Source organism: Pantherophis guttatus, chromosome 3 (genome assembly GCF_059756535.1).
Source record: "Pantherophis guttatus breed Tessera chromosome 3, ASM5975653v1, whole genome shotgun sequence".
Taxonomy (NCBI): Eukaryota; Metazoa; Chordata; class Lepidosauria; order Squamata; family Colubridae; genus Pantherophis; species Pantherophis guttatus.
Window position 1 is genome coordinate 214,436,998 of NC_142065.1, and position 17,480 is coordinate 214,454,477.

At 48.0% G+C, this 17,480-nt stretch overlaps 1 protein-coding gene and 1 long non-coding RNA gene across 2 annotated transcripts; one reads left to right on the forward strand and one right to left on the reverse strand.

The window, feature by feature from the left end:
* The first annotated feature begins 712 nt into the window (after nt 1-712).
* On the forward strand, nt 713-13,722 carry SLC33A2 (solute carrier family 33 member 2). Its single transcript, XM_087891426.1, has 6 exons — nt 713-1,056; nt 3,631-4,316; nt 6,669-6,816; nt 8,532-8,635; nt 12,868-12,977; nt 13,430-13,722. Exons 2-6 carry the CDS (start codon nt 3,650-3,652, stop codon nt 13,580-13,582), a joined length of 1,182 nt encoding a protein of 393 aa, XP_087747552.1. The 5' UTR covers nt 713-1,056; nt 3,631-3,649; the 3' UTR covers nt 13,583-13,722.
* Nucleotides 12,235-15,897, reverse strand: LOC148114995 (uncharacterized). The gene is made up of 2 exons (XR_015733618.1): nt 15,761-15,897; nt 12,235-13,627 (listed from the first exon to the last, which is right to left on the reverse strand). It is a non-coding gene; the product is annotated as an uncharacterized LOC148114995 (long non-coding RNA).
* Nucleotides 15,898-17,480: the final 1,583 nt, after the last annotated feature.

The window sequence follows — 17,480 nt, forward strand, 5'->3', positions numbered from 1 at the left end:
CCTACCAGGATCTGCTTGAGCAGGGGGTTGGACTAGATGACCTACAAGGACCCTTCCAAATCTGTTATTCAGTTACGAGGAGGAGGATGACTGGGGTCCTCGGTGCTCTCTGAGCTTAGTTATTTTCTTGCAGACGTTTCATGGCCCAACTAGGTAACATCAACAATGTTAGGAGTGAGGTTTACACAGAAGAGCAGTAGCTGGAGGAGGGAACAGGATTATGTCATCCTTAGTGCTCTCTGAGCATGGTTTCTTTCTTGCAGACGTTTCATGACCCAACTAGGTAACATCATCAGTTCTAGTGGGGGTTTGCTCTCAATTTATATTCAAGAATTTCGGTCCTGCCCTCGGGCAACCCAAAGGGATAGACAGAGTTGGAAGGGACCTTGTAGGTCATCTAGTCCAACCTCCCGCCCAACCAAGAGACCCTTTGAGATCGGGGCTCAAAGACCGCAGCCTCCGTCGAAGGACGGAAGCGCTGAGCCGGAACCATCGTTCCTGGAATTATTCCCCCGCCGGAGCAGGGAACCAAGAGTCTTTCTACCATATTTATGCATCGGGTTTCCTCCTTCCGGCTTTCTGCCCGCTTCTTCCGGTGCTTCTCGCAGCTCAAGAGGCATTTAACATAGAGAGGTGAAGTCCAGAGTGCCCCTTTAGGACCAGAAGAGGCCAATGGGACGCTTTCATTCCACAGAGCGCCGCCCCTCCTTCCTCCTCCAGCCTCCCAGCGGATTGAATCAACACGGGCGACAGTCTATGTCTCTCCTATTCTTTTCCGTTCCAGCCTTGCCGTCCCCTACGTCACTTCCGCTTTCTTTATGATCAAGAAGGCCGCTTTCCCTCCGCCCAGCGCCCCCTGCCGGTTGCAGCGCGGAAGGGGTCCTGGAGCGGAGTTGCCGTGGCAACGCCGGGGGGCAATGGGGCTTCTTGGAAGGGGCGCCAGGTTGGGGGAGCTGGCTTGGCCTGCCTTAAGCAACAGCCCCTGAGGGCCTTTCTATCCAAGTGAGGCCGGCTCCTCCCTTGGAGACGTCAGCTGGGCGGCCGTCTCCTCCAGTGGTAAGGAGTTCCGCAGGCTCAATGCGACCCCGAACCCGGTTTTGTTGGAGAGGGCGGGGTGACTCCCTGGGGGCTCATTAGAAACCAGGCAAAATTGTTTAAAACTTATTGTTTTCAAACTGGGCCATTGGAAGGGGGGGGAATTCAGAGTTGAAGTCCCCCCCCTTCCAATGGCCCAGTTTGAATAACCCTGGTCTTAAAACACAGGTAGTCCTCGACTTAACGACCACAATCGAGCCCCACATTTACGTTGCTAAGCGAGACGTGTGAATTGATCATTGGCCCCTTTTTTGACCTTTCTTGCCACCGTCGTTAAGTGAATCGCAGCAGCTGTTAAGAAGGTTCACAGTGTGGACCCCAGGACATTGAAACCGTCGTACGTATGAGTCACTTGCCAAGCGGCTGAATCTTGATCGTGGGAACACGGGTGGGGGTGCTGCAACGGTCATAAGTGTGAAAAATGGTCATTATGTCGGTGCCTTTTGTCACTTTGAAGGGGCACTAAAAGAACTGTTGTAAGTTGAGGTCTACCTGTAAAGGGGCAGCCTTGTTGATTTATTTATTAAACAAATTAATTTAATTTAAATTTAATTTAATGAATGCAGTCAAGGAAAAAGAGAGTGTCTTGTGGCTGGCTAGTCTTCCCCACCCCCTTTCTCCCCCCTCTTCTTTTACAGGGAATCCTGCAATCCTGCAATTGGAAGCTGGCTTCCAATAATATAATTATTTCTCACAAAACTTCCATCTTTTTTCCCCCTCCATTCGCTGGGATGTTGTGAAAGCTATTTAGGATGGCATTAGATTGTACAATAAGAATAATGGGGGAAGGCCAGTAGAGCAAAAGGAAGAGACTTTCTTTCTTGAAAATAAAAGTTATCTTTAAATCTTTAAATGAAAATCCTGCCACTCCAGGAAGGAAAGATGGATGACTATGGAGGGAAGGGAGGGTGTCCATCCACCCCATAGTCATCCATTTTTCCTTCCTGGAGTGGCGGGATTTTCATTTAAAGATTTAAAGGTAAGCTTTATTGTCGTTTTTTTACTGTGGGCACACTGGCACACATTAAAAATGAGATTCTGTTGCCTCCTCTCAAAAGTGTACACATACATAATACACATAATACACATATACACACAATATATATATATATATATTTATATATATGTGTGTACAGTTAATATATTATATATATTTATATTCGAACTTTGGATTCGAATCCAAGTAAGGGTACCGCTAGCTGATGAGAGCTAAATAGCTTGAAATAGATCTATACTAATCTCCCTTTATTTCTTTATCAGCGAAATATAAATTTGGTATAAAATGGTTTGTCATGAATGCGACTGCTTGAGGGCTCCTGGATCGGAGCTGAAAGGTGAAAGGGAGCAGAATGCTCCCTCCCACATGCTGGGGTAGACCAGGTGTCTTGATAGAAAAACTATATATATATATGGAGAGAGAGAGAGAGAGAATAAGATAGGATAGGATAGGATAGGATAGGATAGGATAGGATAGGATAGGATAGGATAGGATAGAATAGAATAGAATAGAATAGAATAGAATAGAATAGAATAGAATAGAATAGAATAGAATAGAATAGAATAGAATAGAAATTTTTATTGGCCAAGTGTGATTGGACACACAAGGAATTTTTCTTGGTGCATACGTTCATCAAGAATCATAAGGTACAACACTTAATGATAGTCGTAGGGTACAAATGATACAAGCAACAAAATTACAGTCATACAGTCATAAGTGGAAGGAGATGGGTGGTGGGAACGATGAGAAGATTAATAGTGCAGATTTAGTACATAGTTTGACAGTGTTGAAGGAATTATTTCTTTAGCAGAGTGATGGCGTTTGGGGAAAAACTGTCCTTGTTGTCTAGTTGTTTTGATGTGCAGTGCTCTATAGCGTCGTTTTGAGGGTAGGAGTTGAAACAGTTTATGTCCAGGATGCGAGGGGTCTGGAGATATTTTCACGCATACATACAAGCATATACATATATACACATATATAGGTATATTGTATACTACAGGAGTCAAAAAGAGGGCTGTGAAAATAACTACAGACAGACCCCTCACATCCTGGACATAAAACGATGCTATAGGATAGGACATTGCACACCAGAACAACTAGACACAAGGACAATTTCCCCCCACCCCCCCAGACCATCACTCTTGCTCTTCTCAGGTTCCCTTCCCAAGGCTATTCTCTCTAAGCCGTCCTCGACTTACAACAGTTCATTTAGTGACCATTCGAAGTTATACTGAAAAAAGGGACTTACGACTGTTTTTCACACTTAAGACCACTGCAGCACCCTCTGGTCACGTGATCGAAATTCAGACGCTTGGCAAATGATTCATAGTTACGACCGTCGCAGATGCGACGCCCTGACAATCAGGTTCAGTGGGGAAGCCAGATTCACTGAACAAGTGTGGCAGGAAAGCCTGCCAGATGGGGCATGGAAATTCACTTAACAGCTCTCTCACTTGGCGATAGAAATTTTATGGTCGTAAAGTCAAGGACTCCCATGATCCACCGCTTTCCGCCTGCTCGTCTTTCTTTCTCTGCAGGGTGGATCGGGACTGAAGGATGAACTTCAAATATTGGTTTCTCTTCCTGCTGTATTTCGTGCAAGGAATCCCTTACGGGCTGCAGTCTGGGCTCTTGCCGATCTATTTCCGAATCGTGGGCCTCTCCTTCACCAAGATCAGCCTGACCAAGCTGCTTTATCTGCCATGGTTCCTCAAGGTCTTCTGGGCCCCCTTTGTGGACTGGTATTTCTCCAAGAAGACCTGGCTGATCTTCACCATGTGCAGCTTGGCCCTGACCTGCCTGGCCTGTTCCTTCCTGACCCCAGAGGTGGACTTCCTCGCAGTGGCCTTCGCTCTGCTGCTCATGAACCTCTTCGCTTCCGTCCAGGACGTGGCGGCCGATGGGATCGCCATCCAGATGTTGGGAGCAGAGGAGGTGGGCTTTGGGAATAGCATCCAGGTCGTGGCCTACAAACTGGGCTCCGTCCTGGCTGGAGGCGGCCTGCTCACTTTCCTCCATCACCTGGGCTGGGGACCCCTCTTCGTCTACCTGGCTCTGATATACGCCACGGCCATCGGGATCACCTCCAAGTTTCCTCTCGGGTCCCCTCCTCAGGACAGGCTGGCCAAGGACAGCAGCTTAAGCCTTCCGGCTTTTTTGCATGAGCTTCTCCTTGTGCCGGACACGCTGTGGACCGCTGGCTTAGTCCTCATCTACAAGTTGGGTGAGTCTTTCCCCAAAGCGAGGAACGGCGGAATTATTTGCGGGAGAACCTTGCTAACACAATTAGTCCTCGACTTACGACCACAGTTGAGCCCAAATTTTCTGCTGCTAAGTGAGACGCTCGTTAAGGTTTGCCCCTCCCCACTTCTTACAATCGTTCTTGTCACTTTTGTTAAGTGAACCACCACAGTTGATAAGTGAGTAACTGGCTTGTTAAGTGAATCGGGCTTCCTCATGGACTTGGGTTGTTGGAAGGTCGCAAAAGGGGATTACGTGACCCCGGAATGCTGCAACCGTCATAAATGTGAGTTAGTTGTCAAGCACCCGAACATAAATCACGTGACTAACCATGGGGATGCTGCAACGGTCATAAGTGTGAAAAAGGGCCCTAAGTCTCTTTTTCAGTGCTGTTGTAACTTCGGTCACTAAGCGAACTGCTGTAAGTCGAGGACTGCCTCTGTCTGTTGTTTGTGGAAGAGGATTTGTATAGCAGGCCAGTTTAGTTTGGGAGATCATCATCGTCATCATCATCATCAGATCTTTATTTGCTCATAGACCAGCAGGTAAACCACAAAAATCACAACCTCTTCGAGATTGTAAAAAAAAATGCTTTTAAAGCCTCTGACAATCCCAGATGACTTGCCTGATCGGCAGAGGCTTTTTTTCTTTTTAAAAACATTTTTTTCTATGACCTCTTCGGCCAAAAAGGTTGTAGAAAAAATGCTTTTAAAAGCCTCTGATGATCCCAGCTGAGCCGCGCGATCATCAGAGGCTTTTTTTTGTTTTTACTTTTAAAAGCATTTTTTCGGCCGAAGAGGTTGTAGAAAATATGCTTTTAAAAATTAAAAAAAAGCCTCTGATGATTGCGCGGCTCAGCTGGGCAATTGGGGGGGGGGGAAGGGATTTTTGCTACCGGTTCTCCGAACCACCTGCCTCCATCACTACTGGATCAGGCGATCCGGTCCGAACCGGGAGCATTTCACCCCTGATAAACCCCCCTCCTCCCATACCCATACATGCACACACACACATATATATGCTGTATTTACACACACAAATCACAGTCCATTTTAAACGCATATATTAAATATGCCTAGCTTGGTTCTCTCCTGAGGCTAAAAACCTTGGCTGAGTATTCTCAATCATCCCAATGACCCTTGTCCCAAAAATGCTTTTTTTCAAAAGGCAACTGGACTTCCTTGGGATGTTCTTTTTTTTTTTTTTCTTCCTTTGAAAACATCTGGCTTCTCATCCAAGAAGCTTTTGGGCGACCTGAGAACTGAACTACTCGGATGAGAAGTGAAAGAAAAAGAAAGTCCAGATGCCTTTGGGACAGTGGCTGACTGCAGAAAGCCGTATCATCTGCCTTCCTCGGTCGTTTTGTGCTATGAACCACATTTTCCAAACTGCAAGAGGCAGTAAAAGAGAATATTTGCCTCTCGGGGTTGACATGAGGGGTCCTTGGTGCTCCCTGGGCTTGGTGGTTTTCTTGAAAACGTTTTGTTCCAGACTAGGTAATATCATCAGTGCTAGGAGGTGCAAGAGCCTGGTGGTGCGGCAGACTAAAGCACTGTTATTAACAGTTATTAACATCAGCTGCCTGCAATTACTGCAAGTTCAAATCTCCCCAGGCTCAAGGTCGACTCAGCCTTCCATCCTTTCTAAGGTAGGTAAAATGAGGACTCAGTTTGTGGGGGCAATAAGCTGACTTTGTATAAATATACAAAAGGATGAAGGCTATTGCTTAACGCATTGTAAGCCGCCCTGAGTCTTCGGAGAAGGGCGGCATATAAATCAAATTAAAAAAAAACAAAACCCTTCTAGCACTGATGGTGTTCCCTAGCTGGGTCGTGAAACGTCTGCAAGAAAACCACCAAGCTCGGAGAGCACCAGGGACCCCTCAAGCTGCAAGAGCTGCGTTCACAGATCTTGCTAAATTACACTGCTTAGTCTGATGAGACCCAAGTAAACCTTGAAATTCAAGACATAATTTCTCTTGGCCTTTCTCGGACTCCCCCATCTGGGCCGCCCTCCCCAGATCCCTTCCCATGTGCCTCAGAATAACAAGAGTTGGAAGGGACCTTGGAGGTCATCTAGTCCAACTCCTCGCCCAAGCAGGAGAGCCTACACCATCTCTGAATAGATGGCAGTCCAGTCTCTTCTTGAAAGTTTCCAGGGGTGAACCTCCCACAACTTCTGAAGGCAACTTTTGTTCCATGGGTTGATTGTTCTCACTGTCAGAAAATTCCTCCTTATTTCCAGGTTGAATCTCTCCTTGTTCCATTTCCATCCATTCTTCCTTGTCTGGCCTTCGGGTGCCTCGCCAGGAACTGAACCCCAGTTCTCTCCGCAGGTGAACAGGGGTCGGTTTCCATGTTCCCCCTCTTCCTCCTAGATCACAGCTTCTCTCCGCAGAAGCTTGGCTTCTGGAACGGGATTGTGGCCACCGCCTTTTCCATTGCAGGCTCTTCCCTGGGGGGCCACTTGATGTCAGACGGCAGGTAAATGATGGAAAGTCTTTTCTCTCTTCCTTGGAAATCAGTCTCTCCCTGGGATCGTGGGATTTAGAACCCGGCATCCCCAGAAGGATGGTGGAATCGGTCCCTTTCTTAAACTATCCCTCTCTCTCTCTCTCTCGCTCTCGTTTTTGACAGTGGCCCATGAGGGAGGGGGAACATTCAGCAGGTCTAACCTCTCTTTTCCAATAAAGGAGAATGTTTATAAGTTGAGGGTTGACATGAGGGGTCCTTAGTGCTCTCTGAGCTTGGCGCTTTTCTTGCAGACGTTTCATTACCTGACAAGGTAACACCAACAGTTCTAGAAGGGAGTGGGGTTTGGGTCTCTGTTTATATACAGTCCCTTCTAGCACTGATGATGTTAGCTAGTTGAGTAATCAAACGTCTGCAGGAAAATCACCAAATTCAGGAGAGAACCAAGGAGCTCATTGTCATTTTCCTCCTCTTCCTCCTCCTCCTCCTCCTCCTCCTCCTCCTCCTCCTCCTCCCTGCAAACCCCCCTCGCTTCTAGCACTGATGATGTTCCCTAGTTGGGTTGTGAACAGGGTGGATTTGATTTAAATCGAGTTGATTTAAATCACGATTTAAATCATGATTTAAATCACTAGTAAAAAGGCTTGATTTAAATCAACTCGATTTAAATCATAATTTTTAAAGAGCAACTGTCATCTCCGCTACTCCTTTGACCCACTGTTGACTCACCGATAGTCCCAGTGTTGCAGAATATACAGCCTCCTGCTACATAACTCAGCTCCATTTCGTGCTGAATAAACTAAATTATTTATGTATCTTAAATAGAAAACTACCTTACAATAGATTTTTACCCCAAAAGTTTTTTATTAAAATCAATAAAAATCAAAAAAATCTGATTTAAATAAAAAAATCCGATTTAAATAAAACAAATCCGATTTAAATCAAAAAAATCCGATTTTTTTTTTAAAAAAAATCATTGATTTTTATCCACCCTGGTCATGAAACGTCTGCAAGAAAACTAAACTCAGAGGGCACCAAGGACTATACAGTCCTCCTCTTTCTCCTCCTCCATCTCCCCCCCTCCCTCCTCCTCTACTCTGCAAAACCCACTCCCCTCTAGCGCTGATGATGTTATCTAGTTCGGTCATGCCACCTCTGCAAGAAAACTACCAAGCCCAGAGAGCCCTCTTTTGAGACTCATGGGAATTTGCTTCCTCCCTCCCCCACCCCAAAAGAATGAAGGGGGGAAAGTGCTCTGAAAGTCCAGCAGAATAACTACAAACTCCAGAGTCCTTCCGTCCGAAAAGCCCTTCCTTTGGGGAACATCTGCTACTGAACCCAGGGCTGTAACTAAGGAGTAGTCCTGGTACTTTGGAGCCCCTACAACCCACCTCTCGACTTCCTTCCTTTCTTTCTTTCCAGAGGGAGGGCCTTTTTTGCATCCTGGATGCAATTCCTGGTTCGTTTTCCCCACCCTGGCCACCAAAGCATCGTAGGCCAGAGGTCTTGAAACTTGGCAGCTTTAAGACTTGTGGACTTCAACTCCCAGAATTCTCCAGCCAGCGTAGCTACGCTGGCTGGAGAATTCTGGGAGTTGAAGTCCACAAGTCTTAAAGCTGCCAAGTTTCAAGACCTCTGGCCTAGGCCTTCCCCTGAGCAAACTCGTAATGCCCTTAGATTCTCCTCTGGTTCCATTCTGACCTCTCCGGTTGTTCCCCCTCCATCAGGAAATCCGACTCCCTGCAAACCTTGCTGGTCCTTCGCTTCTGCAACCTCCTTTTCCAGACCTGGGTGATGGTCGCCTACACCGACCACGCAGCTGCCTTTGAAGGTGAGTCAGGTCCCATCCAGGGCAGGAGCTGTTGGCCCACTCTGGCTCCAGAAAGGGGAGGCTTCGGCACGCAGGAGTCCCCAGGTCCCACTCGGGAAGAAGAAGAGGCAGAATTTGGGGAGCCTGATCCAAAAGTGAGAGGGGAGGAAAGAGGCAGCCATCCTGGTTTGTACCGGAATGACCAAGAGCATGGGAAAACGACCCTGGGGTAGGCCAGCAGGGTCTGACTTTTGCCCTCTGTTCAGGGTTGTGGGGTTGTGGCAACAGAGGTGCATTGGACGAATAGCAAAATTGGGAAAAACCAAATGACAAGAGTTGGAAGGGACCTTGGAGGTCATCTAGTCCAACCCCCTGCTCAGGCAAGAGACCCTATTCCACCCCAGACAAACGGTTGTCCAATCTCTTCTTGAAAACCTCCAGTGTTGGAGCACCCACAACTTCTGGTGGCAAGCTGTTCCACTGGTTAATTGTCACTGTCAGGAAGTTTCTCCTTAATTCCAGGTTGCTTCTCTCTCGGATCAGTTTCCATCCGTTGCTTCTTGTCCTGCCCTCAGGTGCTTTGGAGAATAGCTTGACTGCTTCTTCTTTGGAGCAGCCCCTCAAATATTGGAAGACTGTTATCATGTCCTCCCTGGTCTTTCTTTTCTCTAGACTAGACCTACTCAGTTCCTGCAATCATTGTTCATATGTTTTATTTCACGTCGCTGGGTGGCTCCTTGATGGCAACAATCTACCCGCTTGCTAGATTCCTAAGAAGGCCCTAAGGCCCTCAGGAATCCGTCAGCATCTACTTTTTTTTCCCCAAATTTTTTTTTAATTTTTTTTTAAACATAAAACATGAAATACATCTTTTTAGAGCAAGGGTTTGATCCGGCATAAAATGAGTCCAATTATTCACATTCCCTCAATCAATTTTGTTCCAAATTTTATCCATTTACATCTTAAAAAGAAAAAGAAAAAAAACTTATTCTAAACATTTATCATTCTACTATTACACCCAAAATTCTGGGCCGAGCTGAGGATTTTGTACAGTATCTGGATGATAAAATAACTCAGATTCGGGAAGACTTGGCCGCCGACTGGGTTAGTTCAGACGAGATGACTGAGGCAGGCCTTGAGAGTGTTATCTGGGAGGAGTTCGATCCTGTGGCTCCCGAGGACGTGGACAGGATCTTGGGGCGGCTGAACGCGACCACATGTTTATTGGACCCGTGTCCCTCCTGGTTGGTGCTGGCTTCCCGGGAGGTTACACGAGGCTGGCTCCAGGGGATTATCAACGCTTCTTTGAGCGAGGGTGTCCTGCCGGCCGCCTTGAAAGAGGCGGTGGTGAGGCCTCTCCTCAAGAAGCCATCCCTGGATCCGGCTGTTTTGGCTAACTATCGTCCAGTCTCCAACCTTCGCTTTATTGCGAAGGTTGTTGAGAGTGTGGTGGCGCGACAGCTTCCCCAGTACCTGGATGAAGCTGTCTATCTGGATCCGCTCCAGTCCGGCTTCAGACCTGGGTACAGCACGGAAACGGCATTGGTCGCGTTGGTGGATGATCTCTGGAGAGCCCGGGATAGGGGTTTTTCCTCTATCCTGGTCCTATTAGACCTCTCAGCGGCTTTTGATACCATCGACCATGGTATCATGTTGCGCCGGCTGGAGGGACTGGGAGTGGGGGGCACCGTTTTGCGGTGGTTCTCCTCCTATCTCTCCGACCGGTCGCAATCCGTGTTGACAGGGGGGCAGCGGTCGACCCCAAGGCGCCTTGTTTGTGGGGTGCCGCAAGGGTCGGTCCTCTCGCCCCTCCTGTTCAACATTTATGTGAAGCCGCTGGGTGAGATCATCCGTGGTTTTGGGGTGGAGTTCCATCAGTACGCTGATGATACTCAGCTGTACATTTCCACCCCAGACCATCCCAATGATGCCTTGGAAGTGATGTCCCAGTGCCTGGAGGCCGTGCGGGTCTGGATGGGGAGAAACAGGCTTCGACTCAACCCTTCCAAGACCGAGTGGCTGTGGCTGCCGGCGTCCCGGTATAGCCAGCTGACGCCATCGCTGGTTATTGGGGGCGAATCATTGGCCCCCACGGAGAGGGCCCGCAACTTGGGTGTCCTCCTGGATGCGCGGCTGTCTTTAGAAGGGCATATGACAGCCGTGGCCAGGGGGGCTTTTTGTCAGGTTCGCCTGATACGCCAGTTGCGCCCCTTTCTGGACCGGAACTCCCTACACACGGTCACTCAAGCACTCGTCACTTCTCGTCTGGACTATTGTAACGCTCTCTACATGGGGCTCCCCTTGGGGTACACCCGGAGGCTCCAACTGGTGCAGAATGCGGCTGCGCGGGGGATTATGGGAGCGACAGGGCGCTCCCATGTGACTCCTCTCCTGCGCGAGCTGCATTGGCTTCCGGTGGACTTCCGGGTGCGCTTCAAGGTGTTGGTGATCACCTTTAAAGCGCTCCATGGCTTAGGGCCAGGGTACTTACGGGACCGCCTTCTGCCACCAATACCCTCCCACCGGCCGGTTCGCTCCCACAGAGAGGGCCTCCTCAGGGTGCCGTCGGCCAGACAATGCCGACTGGCGGCCCCCAGGGGGAGAGCCTTCTCTGTGGTGGCACCTGCCCTCTGGAACGATCTACCTCCAGAGATACGAGTGATCTCCGACCTTCGGATTTTTCGTCGGGCCCTAAAAACTTATTTTTTCCAGTTAGCCGGTCTGTCTTGATTTTAGGGTTAGTTTTAAAATTTTAATATTGATTTTAAATTGACAAGTTTTAAATTATGGGCCAAATTTATAAATTATTTTAACTTTATTTTTTAACTGTGATGTTTTGTATAGATGTTTTTATCTTGGCTGTTCACCGCCCTGAGTCCGAAAGGAGAAGGGCGGTATAGAAATTTGAATAAAGTAAAGTAAGTAAAGTAAACATTAAACACTGTTCTAAATCTTTATCATTTTAACAATCAATATTTCATATATATTCCTCAATCCTAAAGCCCATTACCTCAAATCTATATTTTACTTCTCTTAAATGACATCTAATATCCATAATCTTAATAAAAAAGTATTTTCCTCCTCTCTTAAAGTCATTTCATAAACAATCAACATTTCCTTCTATAGTTTGTTACTTCCACAATACTTTATTTTATTTACTTCAAGTTTATTCTCATGTTTTATTGAATCTAATTTTTAAGTGGTTCATAGTTTAAGTATCTAATTCCCAGCTGTATTTTCCAATACTCCTGTCCGTATTTATTTAAACTGGTTCACAGTGTAGCTACTATTCTCCAGTAAAATCTCTTCTACTTCCTCCTAAATTTATTTTTTAGCTGGTTCGCATCTTAATCAGCTGCTTTCCAGCAATGCTTTCCTCCACTCCCTCAGCATCTACTGACCACCAGGGACAGGAAACCTAACAGCCCAGATCATTCACCTACCTTGGACTAGAAGACCTCCAAAGTCCCTTCCAGCCCTGGGATTCTATGGGTTGAGAACGTAACCCATAACTGGCCTTGCAGTGCTTTCCCGTCTTATCACCGTGGGGGTGTTCTGTCCCCGTTCCACACACGCACCCCCACAGACGGCCCGGAGTTAATAAGCCACACGACAAAGTCTTTGAAGATAAAGCTGGCAGCAACCCAGTGGCTAGCTGCCTATTCAGACTTTACTCACACAAAACAAAGATTAGACTGCAAGCATTACGATAAAGCAGGCAAAGTTTCAGCAATACAAGGATTAGTCCAAATGCAGTCCGACAAGGCAGGCAGAAGTCCAGTAACGCAGAGATCATGGATTATTTCTAGTTTTTGCTTGTCACAAACTGAACCGGCCACCACACCCACATTTATACCCTGTGGGGTGTGGTCCAGTGACTCAGCTAATCTCTGGCACGCCTTCCCCTCTGCTGCTTCTCCCTGCGGCGCTGCCGAGGATCCAGCCAGCACTTATCTCCTTCGTCACTGTCCACCTGTGGCTGCGGGGACGTGCTTGGCTCTGGGCCTATCTCTTGGCCTTCAGTGTCCTCCGGAGGCATTGCCAGAGAGGAGGGTCCTGGAGAGGGAGGCCTTGCCAACTCCTCTCCCTCACTCTCAGAGTCTGCATCTGTCGATAGCCCAGGCTCAGGCAACGGAGCCACAACAGGGGGCTGCCTTTCCCGATTCGAAGCTTCAGCTCTCCCTTGTTGCTGCAAGTCGAGCAGCTGTTCGGCCATCCTGCACCTGGACTGACGGGGCAACCTCTCGTTGCAGTGGCCGCGGTGCTGAGCCTGTGCATCCAGCACTTCATCGGGGGCCTGATCACCACCCTGGTCTTCAGCAAGATGATGCTGTGCACTCAGAAGGCCCCAGAGAAGATCCAGGTGGGTTCTGCTTTTGGAGTCTCAGGCCTTCCCACCACGGAATGTCAGACTTCCAAGTCATAGATCCATTGCAAGCAAGAACTCCGAGGCAGGTAGATTCCTCAAGGAATAGCTTTATTAGGGCGTATCCTATGGGCACAGATCTGGTGAAAACCGGGGGGGTGACTCACTTAACTGTCTCGTTTAGCAGCAGAAACGTCAGGCTCAATTGCGGTCATAAGTCGAGGACTACCTGTTGTCCAAGCACGAGATGACCAGGGCAGGAGTGACTCCCTCCTCCCCCCCTCCCTGCTGGAGGGGAGGGCTGTCCGCACTTCCTGCTCTGCTTCCCTCTCCTTATTACAGATTCTCAGAGTTGGAAGGGACCCTGGAGGTCATCTAGTCCAACCCCCTGCCCAAGCAGGAGACCCTGCATACACCATTTCTGACAAACGGGAAATTTCTCCCCACAGGCCACCCACTACAGCCTTCTGGCCGCTATCGAGGTCCTGGGTAAAGTGGCTTTCAGCACCGTGGCAGGTAGCCTGGTGGACTGGCTGGGCTTTCCACACACCTTCGGCGTCTTCCTCGCCCTCTCCTTTGCCTCCGTGCTGTACACGGTCTGAGCCACGATGGGCAGCGGCCGTTCTGGCAGGATCCGTCCAGTGTCACTGGCCAAAGGGAGAGAGAGAGAGAGAGAGAGGTCACCTCAAAGAGAAGACCAGGGAAGTCACGGACGTCTCATTAAAGCAACCGCCTCACCCAACTGCTCCCTGGCCAGTCCTCCTTGGTAAGGGGAGGGGAGTATCCCTCCTGTGAGCCACGTCAGAGTGTCCGGATGGGGAACAGAGGTTGCTGTGCAGAGTTTAGGTAGTAATCCTTTAGGGTTCAAGGTTGCCTCCCATCCTTCCGAGATGGGTAAAATGAGGACCCAGATTGCTGGGGGCAAGAGGCTGACTCTGTAAACCGCTTAGAGGGGGCTGGAAAGCACTGGGAAGCAGTATGCTATTGCTAAGTGGGAGGGAAGGGAAGGGAAGGAAGGTAGGTAGGTGGTGATGCAGTAGTTAGAATGCAGCATTGCAGGCCAGCTCTGCCCACTGCTAGGAGTTCAATCCTGACCCGTTCAAGATTGACTCAGCCTTCCGTCCTTCCGAGGTGGGTAAAATGAGGACCCAGATTGTTGGGGAGGCAAGAGGCTGACTCTGTAAACCGCTTAGAGGGGACTGGAAAGCACTGTAAAGCAGTATATAAGTCTAAGGGTTAGTGTTAAGTGGGAAGGAAGGGAAGGAGGAAGGAAAGAGGGAGGGAGAAAGGAAAGAAGAAAGCTTATGGAATGAAGGAGAGAAGGAAGGAATAGAGCACTAGGAAAGAGGGAGGGAGAAAGGAAGGAAGAAAGCTTGAGGAATGAAGGAGAGAAGGAAGGAATAGAGCATGAGGAAGGAAGAAAGGAGGGAGGGAGAAAGGAAGGAAGGAAGGAAGAAATAGAGCATGGGGAGGGAGGAAGGAAAGAAGGAAGGAGAGATGGTGGTGCAGTAGTTGGAATGCAAAGGAAGGAAGGAAGGAAGGAAAGCAGGAATAGAGCATGGGGAGGAAGGAAGGAAGGAGAGTGGTGGCGCAGTGGTTAGAGTGCAATTGCAGGCTAATTCTGCCTGCTGCCAGCAGTTCAATTCTGACCAGCTCAAGGTTGACTCAGCCTTCCGTCCTTCCAAGGTGGGTAAAATGAGGACCCAGATTGTTGGGGGCCAGAGGCTGACTCTGTAAACTGCTTAGAGAAGGCTGGAAAGTACTGTAAAGCAGTATATAAGTCTAAGGGTTAGTGTTAAGTGGGAAGGAAGGGAAGGAGGAAGGAAGGAATAGAGCACTAGGAAAGAGGGAGGGAGAAAGGAAGGAAGAAAGCTTGAGGAATGAAGGAGAGAAGGAAGGAATAGAGCATGAGGAAGGAAGAAAGGAGGGAGGGAGAAAGGAAGGAAGAAATAGAGCATGGGGGGGAGGGAGGAAAGAAGGAAGGAGAGATGGTGGTGCAGTAGTTAGAATGCAAAGGAAGGAAGGAAGGAAGGAAAGCAGGAATAGAGCATGGGGAGGAAGGAAGGAAGGAGAGTGGTGGCGCAGTGGTTAGAGTGCAGTATTGCAGGCTAATTCTGCCCTCTGCCAGCAGTTCAATTCTGACCAGCTAAGGTTGACTCAGCCTTCCGTCCTCCCAAGGTGGGTAAAATGAGGACCCAGATTGTTGGGGGCCAGAGGCTGACTCTGTAAACCGCTTAGAGAGGGCTGGAAAGCACTATGAAGTGGTATATAATCTAAGTGCTATTGCTATTTAGTGACCACAACAGGGGCCAGCAACTTGGTCATTAAACAAAGCAGTCACAAAGTGAAATCTCGAAAGCAATTATGACCTTCCTTTGGTTTCTCTGACCTACGAAGGTCATAAATGGGAGAACTGAGTGTGAAGATCTATGGAGATTCTCCATCACCCGGTTCAAGGTTGTCCCAAAGGTGCTTTTTTCCCAAAAGGCAACTGGAGTTTCTTGGGGGGGGGGTTGTCCCCCCCCCCGCCATTGAAAACGTTTCACTTCTCGTCCAAGAAGCTTCTTCAAGTTCTGAAGACGTTTCATGGATGAAAAGCAAAACATTTTCAAAGAAAGAAATAAAGTCCAGTTGCCTTTTGGGGAAAAATAAAACCACACGCTTGGAAGAGTTGGTTAGGATAACTGGCTGTAAAGTTCACTTTTTTCATTGCTGTTGGGGCTGCAAATGGTCCCTAAGGGTGACAGCCACTAAATGAGGACTGGCTGTACTGTACTTACCGTCAGCAACTGTGTGTGTTCTTTCTTACTGTGGAGAGGTTATTCTGCAATGGAATTTCTTTTCTTCTATGCTCAGGTAATAGGTTTGCTAGATGCTTGGAATGAAAAAGAGCTTTTCCTCTTCCAAAGGTGCTTTTTTTCAAGAGACAACTGGAGTTTCTTGTTTTTCTTGTTTTTATTTTTTTTTATTGAAAAGTTTTATAAAAGATACAAACATTTTCTCCCCCCTCCCACCCCTCACCCCTCACCCCATCCCACCCCCCTTGCCCACCCACCCATCCTTTCCCACTCCCCCTTCCCCCCACCCCCCTCCCTAGACTTCCCGGAACAAGCACAGGGTATAGCATTCACAAACATAAAACTAAAATATGCTAACAATTTGTTGGTTTCAAATTCTCCCTAGGTCTTTAACTCCTTATAACTCAAAACACTATGAACATAAACTAAAAAATTAAGAATGTTTCATTCATAAGCTATATGAAACTTCTTAGTCTGATACTTGTTCTGAATATAATCAATCTTCTTCTCCATTCCGATATATATCTTTCGTTTGAGTGATCTTCTTGTTCTTTTTGAAGGCGTTTCGCTTCTCATCCCCGAAGCTTCTTCGGCTCTGGCAGGAGAGTGCAAATGTCCAGCTGTCTGCAAGGAGTGTCAATCCTTCCATTCAGTCCCACCATCCAGCCAGAGCTGAAGAAGCTTCTTGGAGGAGAAGTGACACATCTTCAAAAAGAAAAACCAGAAAATCCAGTTGCCCCTTTGGGACAACCAGGACCTGGAGGACGGACAATCTCTACCGACTTTTAGCTTTTCCTATTGTTGTCTTTTACTGTTTTGCCCCACATCTGGGGAACCCAGCACTGTCTTTAGATTTTGGGGGACAGAATTCCCTCGATCACTGGGACCAACATAACTGGGCTTCTGCTCTTTTTCATGTTGCTGGTTTCCAGCTTCCCCCACCGCTGAGCTCACTTTCACTGGCTAGATCAGGGGTGAGCAACGATGGCCCCTTTACGCCTGGCGGACTTCAACTCCCAGAATTCCTGAGCCAGCAATAATAATAATAATAATAAAATCAATCATCGAAACAGCCCATGCTCCTTTTCCTTCAGTGTTCCTGCCATTTCCACATGTTCTGCAGAACCAATCGTCTCGCACATTCCTGCCCCACTGAAGTTGTCAGCCGGAAAAATCGGGAAATTGGGAGTGTTTTTTCCCCGAACCAACATCTGGATGGATCACGGCTACTTCATGCCTCTTTGAAAGCTCTGACTTTTGCAAAACAACAACCTTTTGGACTTTGGATGCGGCTGTTCAGGAAAGGAGCAGCTGGGATATAAAACTTCCAGGGGATGGACAGCCAAGAATCCAGCTATTTGGCATATCTTTGCCTTGTGCTTGTGTGTGCAACCACATTTGCAGTGGGGGAGGATGTATGTGACACACAGAAACACGCACGGAAGGAAAAAGAGGGTCTTAGAAGCCAATTCACGGAGGAAATTGGCTTCAGGAGAAAAAGAGAATCGGAAGAGTGCTGGAAGGGACCTTGGAGATCATCTAGTCCAGCTGAAGCAGGAGACACTGTACCATTTCAGACAAGTGGCTGTCCAGTCTCTTCTTAAAAACCTCCAGGGATGGAGCAGCAGAACTTCAGGTGGCAAGCTGTTCCACTGGTTAATTGTTCTGTTAGGAACAATTTCTCCCGTATTCCATCCAGGTT